We start from the raw sequence: 19,273 nt of genomic DNA, 5'->3' as shown, positions 1-19,273 counted from the left end.
TCTGGGTTGAATTTCATGACTGCATCTGCATAGTAGAAACAGACAATAAAACATGTGCAACGGCAACATGCTGTCCTAGTCCCTATCTGATATAATACACAGATCGATGTGTCAGGAAGGCCATGAGCATAACGACTGACTCGTCCCACCCTTCCCACCATCTTTGAACTCCTGCCATCTGGTAGGAGGTTCAAGAGCTCAAGGGGAAGCACCAGCAGGTCATCCAACAGCTGCCCCAAACCATCAGAACCCTGAACCCATGCCCGCCATATATTGCCCCCAAAACCAACATCTTGAAAGATGGATTGCACTTTGAATGCATCAGCACTTTTTACCAATGTTGTCTGCTCTCTACTTTTTAATATTCACCATGAGTTTGGAGAACGGTATTTTGCTCCCCTGTATGCCTAGTGTGTATTGTGGAAGTGGCAATACAACGAGTGTGAGTCTCCATATTGACATGCAAAAATGTGTTGCTTGTACATCCACAACTAGTTTAATACAAAGCCATCTCCCTTCTACACCTAACCACCACAGGTATTTAAAATGTTATGATAGCCAACAGTAGACAGTTGGCATTGTATTTGTTTTATGTCAACAGGGAAGGACATGTTTTAACCTATTCAATTTAGAGATTGGCAGGTGCCACTTGTCTGTCATTGGTCAACATGAAATATGGGCTTACCTTGTATTGCTTTAAAAAGTATTAGACTTCTCCAAATCAGTCTTCTCTTTTTTTCCCCTTCCCCTTCATGTTCAACTGTGTTCAACTACTGAAGAGCCTGAAGAAAAACAAATGACATTTATGTTAATAATGTAGTAGGACTAGGATGTATTGTAAAACATGGTATAAACCCTTTATACTACTATTCTTCACTTAATGTTCAACCATTATGTCATTGACATGACATGTCTATAATTGAAGAGCAGTTTTTGTGTCCCAATAGGAGAGGAGACAAGGACAGCGAGAACAGTAAAGGAAGAAAGTTGCAAATTAAAAGTGTAAAAGGGTCGTGTCTCTCTCTCCTTAAACAGAGAAAGCACTGGATTTTAACAGCATCCGTTAACATAAACATATGACATCATAGGATGTGACCTAGATGAGTTTCTGGGCGAAGGTGGACTTCTTGGATTGGATGAGAGTGATGATTACGTCGTCGTCAGATGAGGATGATGATGTTAGATGATGAAGATGATGATGATGGTGTGACCGTTTATCTTTGGACAAACAGCGTCCACATGTCTCAAACAACACGTTGACCTCGGCTCTGACCAGTCACTGGTCAGTGGTGACTTTGTGATACTGAAAGAAGGGTTAGCGTAGAAAAGATACGCTGAGATGAAGTGTTCTCAAAACATTCCATATTGACATAACTTGAGGAGCCAAGAGATAGCCACAGAAAGCCTGTAGCTAGTTTGACCTTGCATAGACAGAGAAATAGCAGAATAGAGTACATGACTGAATTTAGGCCAATATGACACCATTTATATTAATTTGACATTTTAAGCAGGTTTATGACCCTAGACACATTATGATAATCAAGATTAACTCTATCAGTAACAATTAGGGGTGCACGATACTACTTGTTGAATTTATAAAGGTTTTCATTACTTGGGGCCTTTGGACAACTCACCATGCCTGATGGTGTACCTGGATCTGTCATGTCTGGACCTGACCGTGTCCCTCGACCCATCACTGCGGTGGGACCGGTCATCATGTCTGGACCTGACAGAGTGCCTCGAGCCACTGCTGTTGCTGTACCTGGAGTCGTGGCTGGACCTGGACCTGATGCTGTGCCGGTATCTGACACTGTGTCTGGAGCCATCACCGTGCCTGGACCTGATGCTGGATCTATCACTGTCTGGACCTAGAACATTTGTGGCCATTTCATTTTTGGACATAATACCACTACAATACCATGTTACACTGAAAGAGACTCACCCCTACTGGTTGGTCTTAGATGTTGACAATCACACATCTGCTCTGCTGACAGGTGGCCTTGACCAAGCTGTAGGAAATCACTAGGGCAGCGATAAGGGCTGGAGACCAACCAGTAGAAGTCAGTCGCTACTGATGCTGTGCCCTAAACTTACCTGGAGCGATAGCCAAGCCTTGGAGGACCTCTAGCTGCTTTTTGGTTTGCTTGTTGAGCTCTTGAAGAACACACATGTTCTTAGATTTAACATGGCTCCGTTAGTAAGCAAAAAGGTGACCTTTTAAAATGTGACGAATACTCACTGCGTGTGGAGGACGTTTCTCTGCTCCGAGGTGCTAGGCTTGCATGTCCAGAGCCTGGAAAAGACAAAGAATGTGCTTAGATTCCAAATATTGATTTGTAAGGAAAAAGGTGACTGTTTAAATGATATTTATACTCACTAGGTGTGAACGTTTCTCTGCTCCTAGGTGCTAAGCTTGCATGTCGAGAGCCAGGAAAAGACAAAGAATGTGCTTAGATTCCAAATATCAATTTGTAAACAAAAAGGTAAATGTTTAAATGTGATGCATACTCACTGTGTGTAGACATTTCCATGCACCGCGATCCCTCAGCACCCTCCACCGGGCGAGGCAAGCCTGAAACACGTGATTGAGCCTGTAACTACTTACTCACTGCTTGTGAATTAGGTATGGTAATGCTTTTTTTTAGTATACACAACATGTAACACCTGAATGTACTTTAAATTTGTTGGTGCAATGGAGAAAGGGTCGTGGACATTTCTCTGCTCCGAGGTGCTACACTTGCATGTCGGGAGCCTGGAAAAGACAAAGAATTTTCTTAGATACCAAATATTAATTTGTAAACAAAAGGTGACTGCTTAAATGTGATACTCACTGTGTGTAGATATTTCCCTGTGCCGAGACCCCTCAGCATGATCCAACTCGACAGACATGGTGTCCACCACGACATCCACCAGGCCATCCAGGGCTGGATTTTCAGAGTCTGAAACAAAACAATCAGCTTATAACTGATTTCATTGTTGTGTGTACCCAATACATCAGTATCATATAAGCGTTTGAGTAACACATTGTTGTCCTTGCTGGACTGCAACTTCCATGGTGTGATAGTAAAGGTGGTCGCCTATACGGATGCACTATAAAGTAAAAATAAACATATCCATATTAAAAATAGACAGCCTTAAAGCATTTGATTGACATCTTTGACATTGGATTTATAAATTGGTTATTGAAAAAAAGTTACAGATCAACATCAGATTCTGTTGAAGTACAAAACATGATATAAAACATGGTCTACAATGTGAGGCCCAGTTTCTGTTAACACATTTCCCAGTTTCTGTTAACACAATTAGTACTTGAGAAACGGATGAACTCTACATCAGTCATTTCTTTATGTAGTCTGGTGTGACCTTGTTCCACTGTTGTGGTTATTGTGTGTACCATGGTGTCCTTAAATGCTCTCATTTCATCCTGCATTTTGGTGTGATTTCGAGCACTCAGTGATTGTAATGTGTGAGTGAGGCTGTCTTTGACATCTCTCAGTGACTCTGTATTACGTTCTTGCTCTCTCTTTATTTGCTGGAAATTGATTTTGACCATTGTTTCCAGGTGGTGATGGGCAATACGCATTCCTTCCATAGCATCAGCCAGTTCCACCAATGTGGGTCCCGGTGCTATAGAAGAGGTTGGCCGCGACATTGCCGCAAATGTCCGTATCAATTAGACTGTAATTGATTGATTGTCCATCTGGCTCGTGGATTTTCTCCGGTTCATTGATTTGAATTATTTCACTCATTGCAGCAGAATGTCCATCCGGTTCATTGATCTGATTTATTTCACTTATTGCAGGTGAATTTCCATCCGGATCATGTATTCAGGCTGGTTAGCTTGAGTTGACATTGTTTGAGGCTGATTTGTTTGAGGGTGGTGGGTTTGATACCAACACGGGTGTTGAGTTTCCATTTCATCAAAGTCCCGCAAGTTTCCATCATAATTTGCCATTTTTTGAAATTGCAAATGTTCCCTTTTCGATTGCGTTTGAATAAACAAACTTGTTATTTCCCACTGAGCTTGTTTGCACAGTTTTGCTTGTTTGTTCCTTTGTTGTTGAAAATGATCCGGTTTTGCACCGGTTTTGCATCCGGTTTTGCACCTCTCTGCTTGAGATTGAGGTCCTTTTAAACATCTGGGGTGCCACTTTTTGCAACGGTGTAACGGTTTAGCTTTGGATTTACTGTTTGGGGTGCCAGTTAGGCCAAAGCCTAACACCAATTTAGTCCAGTTTGGACAAAAAACGCTTTTTTAAAAGCCAACCTTACACAGGATTTAAATGCACAATTAGTAGAACCAAATGAACCTTAAAACCTGAAACCAGGGATTGATTACCCACAAAAGAATACCTTCAACTCAATAAACAACAGAATGAATGAAATACACAGACACAAAAAACCTCAGTTTGACTTTGTATTGTAAAATAATCACCAATCCAGTCCACAGTTTGTCCAATACCACACAGTTTAGCGTCAGTTCACAGAGTCACTCACAACCCACTGTTCCTTCAAAACAGGTTATTCACAAATGTATTGAAACCTTGGTTAACCAAAAATAAAAAAATAAAATAAAAAGACAAAATAAAAATGCCCCACGACCTTTACCGTGGTGGCGAACGAATGAATGAGGCAACCTGTGGTATACCGTGTTTGTGGGAGAGAGGGGGGGGGGTAGCTCCAGGAATCCACTCTGCTTTTTCCGGTCAGCCTGTGTGTTTTTCCGGTGTGCTTGTGTGTGTGTGCGGTTTGGATTGTGCAGTTACCTTGACATGATGTAACTCCAAAGTTCACTACAGATCAACAGCGAGACAAAATGAAACATATATTACACAATATAAACAAACAGATATTAAATATATAACAATATATTACAAACAGAAGTGATACTCAGGCGTCTTCTTTCGTGTGTCATCGTCAGATGTCCAGCTCAATGACGTGCAGCCACGCCCTCGTCTCAGGTCCCACATCAAAGACACCGGCCTCCGATGGTGGTCTGGGTTAACCCTAGGGTTAACCCTAACCCTAGGGTTAATGGTGGTCTGTACAGGACATAGAGGTGATTATGTGATCGGCAGTCTGCATAAGCATACTGTGCAGTCTGTCAGGCCCAAACTGTGGGAGGAGTAGTGCCATAGATATAGAAACCTAGATACCTCATTGCCCTCTGCAGTTCGTTGGAGCGACCTGTTCCGTATGGTGGCCGCCATACGTATGGCTTGTCACCATTCAGGATGGTCCAGAGAAGTATAGCGTAGCTAATTCAAAGGAGAGGAAAACAAGTTGGAAAAAACAGTTAACAAAATAACATGTATTAGATAACTCTGTATCAACAGCATTCCTTCAATAGTTCACCTGTAAACATCATAGGAGCGAACACGATGATAGTCATCATCAAAAGCCTCAGGGGGATGAAGGCTAGAGAGTGCCTCCTTTGTCAGTTATGGCCATCCTTCGGTCGTTACAAGGCTAAGATGCTGGATGTAGTATATACATGGGCAACTGTCGGCCTGGGGGCCACATGCGGCCCCCACATTCACTTAAAGGGGAATACCACTCATTTGCAACATTGAACTATGTCTGTAATACACCCTTTTTCTTATTTCCACACAACAGCTCTAAGGTGTATTAAAGACATAGTTCAATGTTGAAAGTGAAAATGAAGTTCAGTGTGAACTGACAATAAAGTATTATCGTATATTCCCCTTTAATGCGGACTGCAGGTTAATATCAGAATGCTGATATATTATTGATTTCAGCTGTTACAATTCCAAACAAATTTTATTTTTTAACATACAAGCCATTATTTGTGCGGAATTACAACGGTCTACAGGAACACAAATGAATTTCTGACCAAACATGACCTAAATAAACTATGGAACAACAACATGAACTCATCCCCTCATCCAAGCCATTATTTTAGACTTTTAGTCAGGGGATGCATAAGTCCTCCTTGCCCTCAACAGGACAAAACCAAAGGAGGCACATTACCAACGAGTGAGCTCCTTTTAAACCAAGGCAACACACAATGGCCAAGTGACATAAACCCACAATGCATGCAAACAGAAAAGCACCGTTTGGGCCATTTGTCACACGTTCCCAAACCTGAATTCCGCACCTAGGCTCACCGGGCCAGCTTTAACACAGATATGAAACTTTTATACACTGCCTCTGATGTATACAGACAATTATTGACACTACCATGATTCATTTTACACACAACCAAGAGAACATAGTAGTGCACATAACCCAGTGTGCAACTAGCTCTCCATAAAACAGGGACCCTAGGGTCACTGAAACCATCTTGATTAAACAAAAATGTACCATTAGCTCAATTAAAAACAAAGGGAAGTTCAGCTTCTTAATTCACCATAAGTCCCCCCACAATGCTACTGTAGTAACCACGGCAAAGGTTACTAGGAGTACCACGCTTGCTCCCTCCCCGGTACATACAAGGATCCAGACTCAATGACAGAGACAGAGCTTTCCCCCACCTGGCTAACTCACCCTAGTCTTCATGTGCCCTACTGGCGGGAGGTATTTACGCACTTGAGCCCAATGGGTAGATTGGACAACCATGAAATGGCGACCCTCTCAAAGCCATGGATGTGCCCCCAGGGCCGCACAGAAGACACAAAAATAACAAACAGTTCACCAAAATAATAAACAAATGAGTCCCCCTATCGAGGACACATTTCTTCACCCTATCAGGGGAATAGCACCACACTTCCTTGTACCACCAGGGAGACAAGCATCAATCAATCACTAAGCTCCTCTCTCCTCACCAAACTAGAAAAACTAATTTTCTCAAAAGTAGAACAAACTCAACCAAAACCAGACAATGTTTAACTTTACCAAAGTTACATACTGAAAATGTCTAACCTGCACCCGTATCTCCCATTATTTTAGCACACAGGTAGCACTAGTACTCAGCACTGGAGAACACTGCCCCTGAAGGGCCCAAATTCCATTAAATGAAGATGACCAAAGAGCTAATGACCAGTTTTAAAGCGTTCTACGGATGCATTTTGTCCTACCAAGTTAGACGAGCCCCCCATTTGTTACAACCTGACTCAGGGTTGCAACAAAAGGGAGACACAGGCACAGTAGTTAAAAGTATATAGAATGTCAGTATTTAAAGATAAACTAAATAAACAGCAAACATAACATGTCAGTAAATATGAATGAGCATCAGTGTGAAGGCAGTGTATGGGTGCGAGTCCAGAATTCAAAATTTACTTGAGTAAAAGTACAAAAGTATTGGCATCAAAACATCTTTTGTTTGCCAATCTCAGTTATTTCAACAAAACATAAATACATATATATATATATATATATATATGTATTTTTTTTGTGGCGTTGCATTAGTCGACTATTAGTCGACTATAGGCAATATTTGGCCAATCAGATTCGACTATAGAAATTCTTAGTCTGGGACAGGCATAGTGTGTAGTAAGTAGTAGTAGTAAGGCGAACGAATAGTGATTTTTAGCATTCAACTTATAACAATCAGAACCAAAAAAGAGTTATATTAAAATAAGAGGTGCTGTACCTGCAACAGTAATTCTTAAACAAACTGTATTGTAGACCAAAAATAATTCACAAAACTGTTGCTTTTGAAATTAAATGCAGTATTTGATCTGACACAATATTAATCAAACAAAATAATAATTCAATTCAATTAAACAATCAGTATACTTCAAAATACTAATGAAGAATGATCCAACTCTGATCTTTAGTCCGCAACGCAAAGTTCTTTTAAATGTCTCCAAAGAGTAAAGTTTCCCAAAAGTAATCCAAAAGTATTGTAGATCTTCTATTTTCCGAGAATCCAATAACCCGCAAAGTCAGCAAATAAAAAGGCAATGCATTACATAAGAAGGAAAAAATATAATCCTCACCCAACCTTCAAGTCAGGAGGCCACATGGGTTCCTTTGTCCAAAAGCTTTGAATTTATTCAGAGCTAAACCCTTAGAAAGGTTCCTCGACCAAACTTCTCTCCTTCCAGATCCATACGTTCTCTGGCCACACTACTCAGTGGTTTATCAATTCCTGATTTTGGTTTAGTATAGTCTTACAAGAGTCTCTTTCTCAAACCCCAACAAACACTCTTTTTCAATACCTAAAATGGAACCCCTGGCCGCCTCACTTCCTGTACTTTTATAGCTGTTCCTGATACCTCACTTCCTGTAGAACTTTTGCTGCTTTTTCCCCAACAGCTCCCCCTATGAGTGAACCATGTCAACAGAAACTGAATCATAATGGCCATAATCACCTTACACAAAACAAAAACAAAAACTGTACACTACATTTAGGTGTTAAATATTCAACCGTATCTTAACCAACATATTCCCCTGTTATCACCAAGTATGTTATGTTTCTTGTGTATCTTTTTCTTTCAATACTCATCATACCTGGACAGGAAATACATTATTTCACACATTTATGTGGCAGTGTCACATTGGTACTCCAACATCTCAATGTCACTGAAGACTAAGCTTCAAACCTCCCAAAACAAACTGATTCGACTGCTTCTCGGCCTGGGGCCCATGACCCACCTTTCTCCAACTCATTTTGCTAGCCAAGGCTGGCTCAGGGTAGAAGACCGGGTTAAACAACTAAAAATGGGATTGGTCTTCAAAATTGTAAATGAAAATTTCCCCGAAATTTCCCCTATACCCGTATATCTGACTTAAAACCTCCGAAAAGTTAGCGACACCCACAGTCACAAAACTAGAGGGAGCGTTAACAACGATCTGGTACGGTACCACCCACCCATAAAACAGACATGGGCAGATTCTCCTTCTACAGCACTGCCACCCAGGTTTGGAATAGTTTAACCCCATCCCTCAACAAAAAAAAACATCCGGCCAAATGTTGTGTGTGATGTGTTTCATCACATGGCTCCAGAGATTATGTGTGCAGGTTTTGGTGAGACTTGAGGAAATCTGTAGGAGGAGAAAAAAGTGTGTGTAAAAGGCTTTTGAAAATAGCAAATCTACAAGCTCACAATGCATCGCCATGTGACGCGTTGTGAGCTTGTAGATCTGCTATTTTCAAATAGCCAAAGTTTATATAGGCTCCAGCTCTTTATTAAACAGAAAATACATTTTCATGTAGGTGACACATGTCAGCCAATCGGGAGAGAGTACCCATTTATCAGCTTCATTTTTATAGTGTTCCAGTTCCAATTCTCTCTGCTCATTTCTTTGTGGCATCACTTCAACTTTCACTTGTTTAATCTATAATTCTGTCTGAGTTCTCTATTCTGATTGGATAAAATTGGAATCCTAACCTGAAAATGTCATTACACCTAAGACAGGCAGCCTCTGTCGATAGCTTTAAAGCACAGCTCAAGACCTACTTCTTCACTCTTGCTTTTAGCTGATTTTTTGTTTGATCTTTAAATCTCTGTGTTGTTATCCATGTCCTCACTGTATTGCCTGATTCACTGCCTTTTGCGATTATTTTAATGTTGTTTTATGCTTCTGCTTTCTTTTTTTCTTCATTGTTTAATTAGTTGTAACTGTAACTGCATTCTTGCTCTGTAAAGCACGTTGAGCTGTTTCATGTCATGAAAGCAAGGTGCTATAAAAATAACGTTTATTATTATTATTATATTATTATTACTAAAGAGCTGGAGAGACATGGAGACTGTTACTGAACAAACACTCTAAAGCAATGATTACTATCACTATAGAGCATCGCAGTTGCACAGAATCCGGGTGCCGGAAGTAAATACTCAATGCATTTTTCCCATTGACTTTTCCAAAAATATTTATATCAATGAATTTAAGCCTAGAATCAAGCCATCCAGGATGCTGGTGAATCATGACCATAAAACCTTTTTTTCTGTGATTTTTTAAAATTTTATATTTAATGATATGATATACTATGTTTAATAAATACCCTTTGTTTTGCCGTTTTCAAAAAAGTTTTTTCACAGAATCAAACGTTTTATGGTCATGATTCACCAGCATCCTGGATAGCTTGATTCTTGGCTTAATTAATTTATATAAATATTTTCGGAAAAGTCAATGGGAAAAATGCATTGAGTATTTACTTCCGGCAACTGGAAGTGGGCGGGAACTGCGACGCTCTATAGAGAGCTATTTAACACTTATTTTAACCAAAGAAAATCACTTATACCCTACCTTAAGGGGAGGGGGGTGATTTAATCAAAGATTATTATTACTCAACACCTATCAAATAACAAGTATACATCTGGATACGGGTCTTCATATACATTCATATTGAATTAATCTTTAAAGATTAGATAAAATGTTGAAGCTCTATTGTGATACATAACTAGGATGATTCCTGTATAATAATACATGTAACAATTCAATGTGGGAGTTCACATATAAATGCCAACACATTTGTTGTCAGTGACCACTAGATGGCATCTGTCCTCCAGAGATGACATGCATTTGATCAGTTTCATACAACTTTTTTTTTTGTTTCATATTCTAAAACAGTGGTTTTCAACCTATGGGTGGTTTTGGGGGGGTCCCCAGATTACAGTGAATTGACAATTGAAGGACTTTTAAGACCTTTTTAATGCCTCCAAAAAAATGAAGAAAAAATACATAAGACCGTTACTGCATCAACAGTAATCAACACACTATACTATACAAACTGGTTAAACATTGGCCAAATTGTCAAATAATATAAGAAAGAGGCAAAAAAAAATCTAATGCTTACAATTCCAAGTCAGAGGTGGGGGGTCCCCAGTTCAAATATGATTATTTTGGGGGGGTCGCGGCCTGAAAAGGTCGAGAACCACTGTTCTAAAACATATATATTTCCATTAATATCCATTTTCTAAAACATGAAGGCCTTCTCGTTCACCGATAGACAAGACCAGATAATCTTTCAAACACAAAATATTTTTATTTGAATTTCTTAGTTTCGACCGATACATCATCCAACTGTTTATGCTTCATTTATGCTTAGAAGCAACCTTTAGCAACTAAGTGTAACTCAGGCTTGTATAAGCATGTTTGTTAGGCACACAGCCTGCTTAAGCCTGATTTATACTTTGTTGCATGCCGTAAATAGCAGATATACAAGCTTGTAGATACAGACAGTGGTGTAAAGTAACTAAGTACATTTACTCAAGTACTGTACTTAAGGACACTTTTGAGACATTTTTACTTTACTGGGGTATTTCCCATTTTCAATACTTTTACTTCTAATCCACTACATCTCAGAGGAAAATATTTTACTTTTACTCCACTACAATTATTTGAAAACTTTAGTTACTAGTTACTTTGCAGATGTAAATTATTTTTTTATAAAACACACATGAACAACTTATTGCCCTATTTTATACCTAGGCTATTTGAAAATAGTCGATCTACTAGCTCATAACGCGTCGCATCGCGACGCGTTGTGAGCTTGTAGATCTGCTATTTTCAAACATTAAATGTTTGAAAATAGCAGAGTACTAAAATTTGTAGTACTTTTACTTTTGGTACTTTAGTATATTTTGATGCCAATACTTTTTGTACTTCGACTCAAGTAACATTTTGAACACAGGCCTTTTACCTGTAACAGAGTACTTCTACATTGTGGTATTGATACTTTTACTCAAGTAAAAAATGTCAGTACTTTTTCCACCGCTGTTTGTAGATCTGCCATTTACTGAGCATGACACCAGCAGCACACGACTAAGTATAACTGAGGCTTTTATACATGTGCCTTTTTCAGAAAAGAAAGCATCCGACTAGCGTTGCATCACGGTACCGGGCATCCATCACGACAGCAGCAGGTCCAAAGTCAGCCTAGAAAAAAAAAGCTTTCACAAAAATACCGACATGACAAACCACATCCAAAGTGTCTTAATGGTCACAGTGGCTCTGAGACTTTCACAAACATTTTGTTGTCTAGATAGACCAGCATCAACTTACATTCTGTAGCTTTAGTAGAACTCCTACTGATGTGTTACACTATAAAATAGAAAACACTGTTGTTAGAGGTTTCTTGTATAGCAGTGGTTCTCAAACGTTTTCATGTCAAGGACCCCCAAATTGACACTTAATAGCCCGCGGACCCCCATCTGAAAAAAATATGCCAGATACGACCCACATATGAGAAGATTTCTTTATGGCTCTAGCAGTGATTCTCAACCATTTTAATTTCAAGGACCCCCAGTTTGACATGCATTAGGCTACGGACCCCCAATTAATGGCATTTCTATCTCTGGGACCCCAATTTATATAATAAAATCAATGTTAATTCAACTCAGAGAGTGTACAAATGGAACCAAATGGACCCGTTACTCTCTGAGTTACAGACCCATAAGGGTCCATTTGGTTCCTAACTATTCATCATTTAGCTGGGGACCCCCTGGAACCCCCTCAAGTACCCCTGGGGGTCCCCGGACCCCACTTTGAGAACCAATGTTGTATAGGACAGTGCTGCTCATAGTGGGGTCTGATATAATCACTATAGGGTTGTTGTCGGGCAGAAACCTCCTATCTCCGTATTCTAACTTTTTGTGTGTTTTTTCGTAAATTAACGCCCTACTTGATCATACTACAGCGTCACACAAAAGCATCAAAAGTAGCAGATCTACAAGCCCGGAAACTCAAAGTGACTCGTTGTGAGCTTGTAGATCTGCTACTTTTGCTTTTTGAATTTGAATCCTGAAAAGTAACAGTTTTGGACATAATTATGAGGTTTCCACCCGACAGAGACGATATGTTTATTTCTCATGTACAAATGACATTTAGACAATTTAATTTAATTTAAATTCTTTCCATATCAGAGTTCCTAGTAACATTAGAAATAGTCCACTATTTCAAATGTCATCATGGCATAATGAAAGTCAATTTGAGGATCCGTGGACTGAAAAAAGTTTGAAACCCCCTGGCTTAATGAGTTGGACAGCAATCCAAAGTAGAACAGTGGTTCTCAAAGTAGGGTCAAGGGACCCTCAGTGGTCCTTGGGGGGAGGGGGAGTGGCTAATACACTCCCAGTTATAGGGGTACTTGAAATGTAAAAGTTAGACCATAATTTATTGATGTGTTCTTCTGTTTCAGTTTAGCGCAGTGGTTTTCAACCGGTGGTCTGGGGACCACCAGTGGTCCTTGAGGGAGTACCAGGGGGTCCCCAGCAAAATTAGTTAACATAGCGTCAGAGTTATTTTAACCACTTAGTTTTGGCTATTCAAAAATAGCAGATATACAAGCTCATAGCGCGGCACCGAGTGCCGCACTATGAACTTGTAGATCTGCTATTTTTTTTAAATCTTGAAAATGTGCGCAAATCTTTTAATATATTTACAATACATTACATACATTTTAACTCAAACTCAAATTTGCTTCTGGGGGTCCCTGGCACAATTTATTTTTAGTTTGGAGTCCGCGGCCAAATGTATATCAATTTAGGGGTCCTTGGCATGAAAAAGGTTGAAAACCACTGGTTTAGTGGATGCAGAACATGTATGACATGTACATGTACAGGTCATACAATGCCCAGGGCAAGTGAAATGATGTCTGATTTGACCTTTGACCCAAGGCCCCGATAACAGGTCAATATTACAGTAATAACTAGAAATGAACATGGGTAAATATTAAATAATCGTACTGAAGTGCCATTGTGCAATTACTTCTGAACTGTAGAATATTCTAAACCTTTCCTGAAAGTGCTGTAACAGCTCATTGTGATTAGAACTACTGCATTAGTCTTGATATGATCATGGTGTGTTTCTGACCAAAATATGTAAACAATTAAAGATCTGTCTAAAGATATAGTTTGCTGTGTGGTTTAACTGGAATAGTTATTTATCTAAGTGTTGGAAACGTAGGAACCGTTTCTCCTTTGTGCACTGTAGCCAAAATAGAATGTCATGAATCTAGAAATAAATGTACATCTTTAGTTCCATCAACTTTTTGGTCTCAGACAATATATAAAAACTGTTCTCATGTTTTACTTTCCAACCTTTGCTTTCAAAATATGATACAGTCTTCAATAGAGAAACATTGTGCTCTTTAAACAGAAACTAAATCTGAAAGGAAACATTATGGCATTATTGTAACACAGCCCTTCAATAGACCTGCACATCCTTGCTTGTTTCATTTGCATAGAACCTTTTTGAAGCCTTCTTATTGAGGCATAACATCCTCTAATTTCCGTTTTGTAACCATTTATTTTAACATATTAGATGTTGTTACCAAAGCCATCAGCTAACTAGTTGAAAAACATCCTAAACAATATCTATACTAACTCCAATTACAAAAGTGCACCAAACAACAGGACACAGGAAAGAGACACAAAATAACCTACAGTACTGTCTGTTTGATCAGATCATTATCTACAGTCAGATGCAAAATTGTTGCATTCATTCAACGCAAAAAAAAAAACAGTTGTCCTTTAAGGCTTTCCCTGTCGACTTGACACATGATTCTGCCATGCAAATGCACACATTCCATTTTGAGCAGGTTAAAGGGACACAATGACACACAAAGCAGACATCAAAGTGAGTACACGAGCTCTGCTGCTCATTTCAGTTTAGCCATGAGATGTGTTATTCTAAATCACTTTGTCAGGCTTTTCAGGCAAACTGAGAACGAAGGGAAACAAAACCCCTTTCGCCTCCAGAGGCGCTGGGAGTGGCTCCTCGACAAAGTACGATGCGTTCTCTTCCTGCACTATGAACTGAAGCGTCTGGGTCTTGTTCACACAGTAGATGCAGTTCCCAATGACGGCGCACCGAAACGGCAAATGACTCCCCAGCCTCTGTGACGCGACGTCGTGCCACATCTTCACTATGGTGTTGTATTTGAACACGTTGATCCCCTGCTCGCGGTTGACATCGAAGCGGTAGATGAAGCTCTTGAAGGCCACCATGTCGGTGGATTTCTTCCGACTGTTGTTGTACGGACACTCCTGCCACTCGTCCCTCTTGGGGTCGTATTTGAGAAGACGATAGAAGAGAGAGCCCCCGGAAACGTAGAGTTCCCCGTTGCATGTGGTGGCTTCGTGGGCCACTGCGAACGCCCCCTTGGGCAAGGCTGCCACCGTGGTCCAACGGTCCATGCGCGGGTCGTATTTCTCCACCGTAAACAAGCATTCCCCTCCGATGGCATACAGGTACCCGTCCATGGATACCAGCTTGAGCTGTGAGCGGGCCTGCGTCAGAGGTCGGACCTCCGTCCAGTTGTTGGTGATGGGGTTGTAACAGAAGACCTTATCTGATACCTTCCCCTTCTCTCCGTACCCTTTGATCCCGCCCGCCACAAACAGGTAGTTATACATGGTACAGATCCCACATCCTTTAGTGTTAATGTCCTCCGGCATCATGGTTAGAGGCCTCCAGTCATTGGCCGCTTCGCTGAAGTAGTAAATCATGTGGTTATCCTCGAACGACACCACCGACAAGGGGCTCTGCGGTCGGCTGTTGCAGCGGCTCGCCGGCCTGCTTCCGACGCGGTCGAACACATCGTTGATCTCCGCCACCATCAGGGTCCTCTTCCCCTCCATTCTCTTCTTCAGGACCAGGTCCCTCTCCGATCCGGTCAGACGTCCGTACACGGAGGGGTCCTTCAAGATCTGGAGGAAGTTGTCACTCATGAAGCGGTAAGCCGTCTCCTTCAGCTCATTGAGTCTCTGCTTCTTGGCGATGGTCAGGATCTCGTAGCAGTTGTCTGTAGTGATTTGTTGTGACATGGAGTCCATAGCTGCTTGAACGGCACAGGGTATCTGGAGGACCTTAGCTCCGGTGATGACGTCTACCACGTTGTCCTTACGCACATTCATCTGGGAAGTGTAAACATAATCCACCAATATGGACATAGTCTTGAAATTAACTCCTTTGACTTTCAGGATGTCCCTTGACAGACGCGCTTTGAAGTAGTCGCTCTTCTCCGCCAACACAGACTTGTGAGCGCTGATTCTCTGACCGCTAACTTCAATGATCAGATCAGGCTCCTTCAGAGACGGCACGCTCTCAGCCGTCTGCCCGCTGTCCCCGTTTCCAACGCACCGTTTCAGCCCCGAGCCCGGGCACAGTGGGTCACATTGAGACCGCTCAGCTGCCTGGGCGCTGTGAGGGAACGATGGGGCCAGCTCTTCGTCGGTTGGCCGTGGGCCAGCGGGGACACAATGAGTGTCAGGCGCGGCGAAGGACGAAGTGACGTTTCCTGTGACAAACTGACCACTCACAGATCTGTCTGCCCTGCCAGACAAACCACCACCATCCACTTCCTCTTTGGCTTGGTTTGAGTTTTCGCTGATGCCGTTTTTTTTACCTCGCGTGCCATTTTGGGCCGTGGCGTTGTTAAGCGTGTTCACGGCGGTGTCGGTGTGAACAGAAATGTCATTTGAGATGCGAGTGGTCTTTGAGATGTACAATCCATTGCCCTTCTGATGGTCAAAATTGTGGTTTACCGTCAAACTACCATCCAACAGATATTCCTTCTCAAAGGTTTTAGGCAGGCTAAATTCATCATCGTCATCGTCATGCTGCAGGAACCCCCCCATGCATGGAGCGTTCCCATTGTTCGTGTTCCCATTGTTCTTCAGCAGACCTGGGCACAGCTTCCCCTCTCCCTCGGCTGTGGTGCTGAGTTCAGGGTTCACGGCATGAAGGATGACCTCAGCCTCCACTGTCCTCCTCTGGCCAGCATCCATCTTGCTTTGTTCACTGGTGATGGTGGGAATCCTCAGTGGTCATGGTGGAGCTAGAATGTTAAAACAGTCCCCACAGCTTCAAATCCAGCTTTGTTCACCTAGGAAAGATGACAAGGAAAGGATTTGATAGTTATTTTGGGGGACATTTTCTGAGCCTGTTATTGACAGTCGCAATGGGGAGAGGGGGGGGGGGGGGGGGGGTTTGATGTCCCCAGCAAAATGTGTTAATGCAGCATCGCCATCATTTTAACCACTTTATCCATTTATACGTTGGCTATTAACAAAATGTAGATCCACAAGCTCAGAGCACGTCACTTCGTGCCACGCTGCGAGCTTGTACATCTGCTATTTTTGAACCAATTTGGAAAAATCTAAAAAATGTTTGGACATTTTTGAATAACTTTGCATTTTTTTAAAAACACACATATTCTCTTCTGGAGAACATATTTTCAGATCAGGGTCTGCGGCAAATTACATATAATTTTGGGGGCACTTGACACAAAAAAAGGTTAGAGAACCACTGCCCTAAACAGTAACACTAGAGTTTTTAAAGCAAGAGGGAATTAAGGGGAATAAAATAATTACAAGTTGCCAAGACCGCTTTAAACTCTGGGAGGCGCCATTTATCTTAGAATGAAGGTCGAACAGCACAATCTGCGGCAGAGAAATACTTCTTTACTTTGTCTGTTTTACTTAAAATGTCAGACATTTTAAAACAGGTACAATTTTATTTTAGTCCTGTCCAACTGCAAATATGTTTCTAAGACATACAGAAGCAACCACAAGAAACGGCTTCTCTTTGCTATGTTATTGTTGCACAACCCACTACTGCAATAATCACCCTGCTTATCCATTATTTGTGGCGAAGGAGGGACGCATGCAGTGTCCCAGTGTTGCCATGTCCGATTATTATAAGCGACTTTGGGCTTCTTTTTCTGTAAAGTTGCTTGTAAATATTGGTAGTTGCGGGTTGCGTTTTTTTGGGCTTGTTTCTATAAAGTGTAGTTGCTTATTTAGGCTTGCTTCCAAATCTATACATTTTTATTTAAACCAGTGGTTCTCACATATTTTCATGTCATGGATCCCCAAATGAATATGTATTTGTCCATCTGAAAATGTTTTGTGCCAGGGGAGCCCCATAACAGATTTGTGTTGTTAAAATGCTTCAGAAATCTGTTCTCCCAAATATTCACATTTTATTTATATTCTTTTTTTGAAAATAGTAGATCTACAAGCTGGCGTTGTGAGCTTGTAGATGGGCTATTTTCATCAAATAAAATGTATATACACCGTAGGTTTAGTTCCTTCTTTTGGGCTTGTTTTTATATACCTGGTGGCTTACTTCTCTCACACAATGTGGCAACACTGCCAGCAGCCCAGTGCAGTGGGTGTTGCATGCCTCTACTGATGGATGCATTAATGTATCATATGAAGGGCTGATGGAATGGCTTTATTCACAGTGTCCATAATAATAATAAAAAACAATGCAGCATTTTTACATTTCCAAAAATCATAGTGTAGAGAAGTAGCTATATTTAATTAAATAAACTAATTCAAAGAAGGATGTCCCTTGCAGCTATGATCTCAGCATATGTAAAAAGCACACACACGCATATAGACCTACTATAATATTCTAGCCTACTTACGTTTTGCTGATAAATGATCTTCCTCTGCGTCCCACACAAAGCCTTGTTATGTTATGCAAGACCTGCTGCTTTATCTAAAACGCTTTGAATAGAGAATCCACTTGAATTATTCCATTCGTTCATTCCTTTTCTTCATTTCGCACAAAATACAAAGATTATATTGCCATCCGATCCGCTCCTCTGTGACTCAATAAACATCCAAATGGTTCCACACGTTGTGAAGAATAATTCCTGCACGTACAGTATAGTAAACGGTCACAGCAGGACAGGTCGCCCCATGCAGCCTTCAGCCCTTTAATATGAAGGATCTCCACAACGCATCAGAATGAATGATCAGCGACGCTCTTTTCCTCTCATAAGACACAGAGTCCAGGTTTTCCTCTCATAAGACACAGAGTCCGGGTTTTCCTCTCATAAGACACAGAGTCCAGAGAGGATCCTCATCCTGTGGTCCTGCTCGTGTTTTGATGTGTACAGTTAGAGACACAGTGGAGGCAGTTTGGGATGTAAACCACACCCCCTCTCTCTCTCTCTCCTCTCGGTGTTACCCTTAACCCTACAGTAGGATACACACACATCTATTACAGTAGGACATTGGTTCTCAAAGTGAGGTCCGGGGACCCCCAGGGGTCCTGGGGGGGGGGGGTACCAGGGGGTTCAATCATTTTAACCCCTTTATGCATATTTTATACTTTGGCTATTCAAAAATAGCAGATATACAAGCTCATAGCGAGCTTGCATATCTGCTATTTTTGAAAAATCTTGAACATTTGTACAAACCTTTGAATATATATAATTTTTTAAGCGAACATTTGTAACTCAAATCTTTGCTTCTGGGGGTCCCTGGAACAAAATATTTTGAGATGGGGGTCCGCTGCCAAATACATAATCATTTTGGGGGTCCTTGACATGAAAAAGTTTGAGAACCACTGGGCTACACACATCTATTACTGTAGGACAGTGGTTTTCAACCTTTTTCATGCCAAG

The 19,273-nt window shown here is 41.1% G+C and overlaps 1 protein-coding gene across 1 annotated transcript; it reads right to left on the bottom strand.

Annotated features, from left to right (window-relative positions):
* Window positions 1-10,871: 10,871 nt before the first annotated feature.
* On the bottom strand, window positions 10,872-18,736 carry kbtbd11 (kelch repeat and BTB (POZ) domain containing 11). The gene is made up of 2 exons (XM_084045681.1): window positions 18,287-18,736; window positions 10,872-16,738 (listed from the first exon to the last, which is right to left on the bottom strand). Exon 2 carries the CDS (start codon window positions 16,638-16,640, stop codon window positions 14,541-14,543), a length of 2,100 nt encoding a protein of 699 aa, XP_083901807.1. The 5' UTR covers window positions 16,641-16,738; window positions 18,287-18,736; the 3' UTR covers window positions 10,872-14,540.
* Window positions 18,737-19,273: the final 537 nt, after the last annotated feature.

Source organism: Gymnoscopelus microlampas, assembly GCF_963454915.1.
Source record: "Gymnoscopelus microlampas genome assembly, chromosome: 20".
Classification (NCBI taxonomy): domain Eukaryota; kingdom Metazoa; phylum Chordata; class Actinopteri; order Myctophiformes; family Myctophidae; genus Gymnoscopelus; species Gymnoscopelus microlampas.
This window is presented reverse-complemented; position numbering and strand designations above follow the sequence as displayed.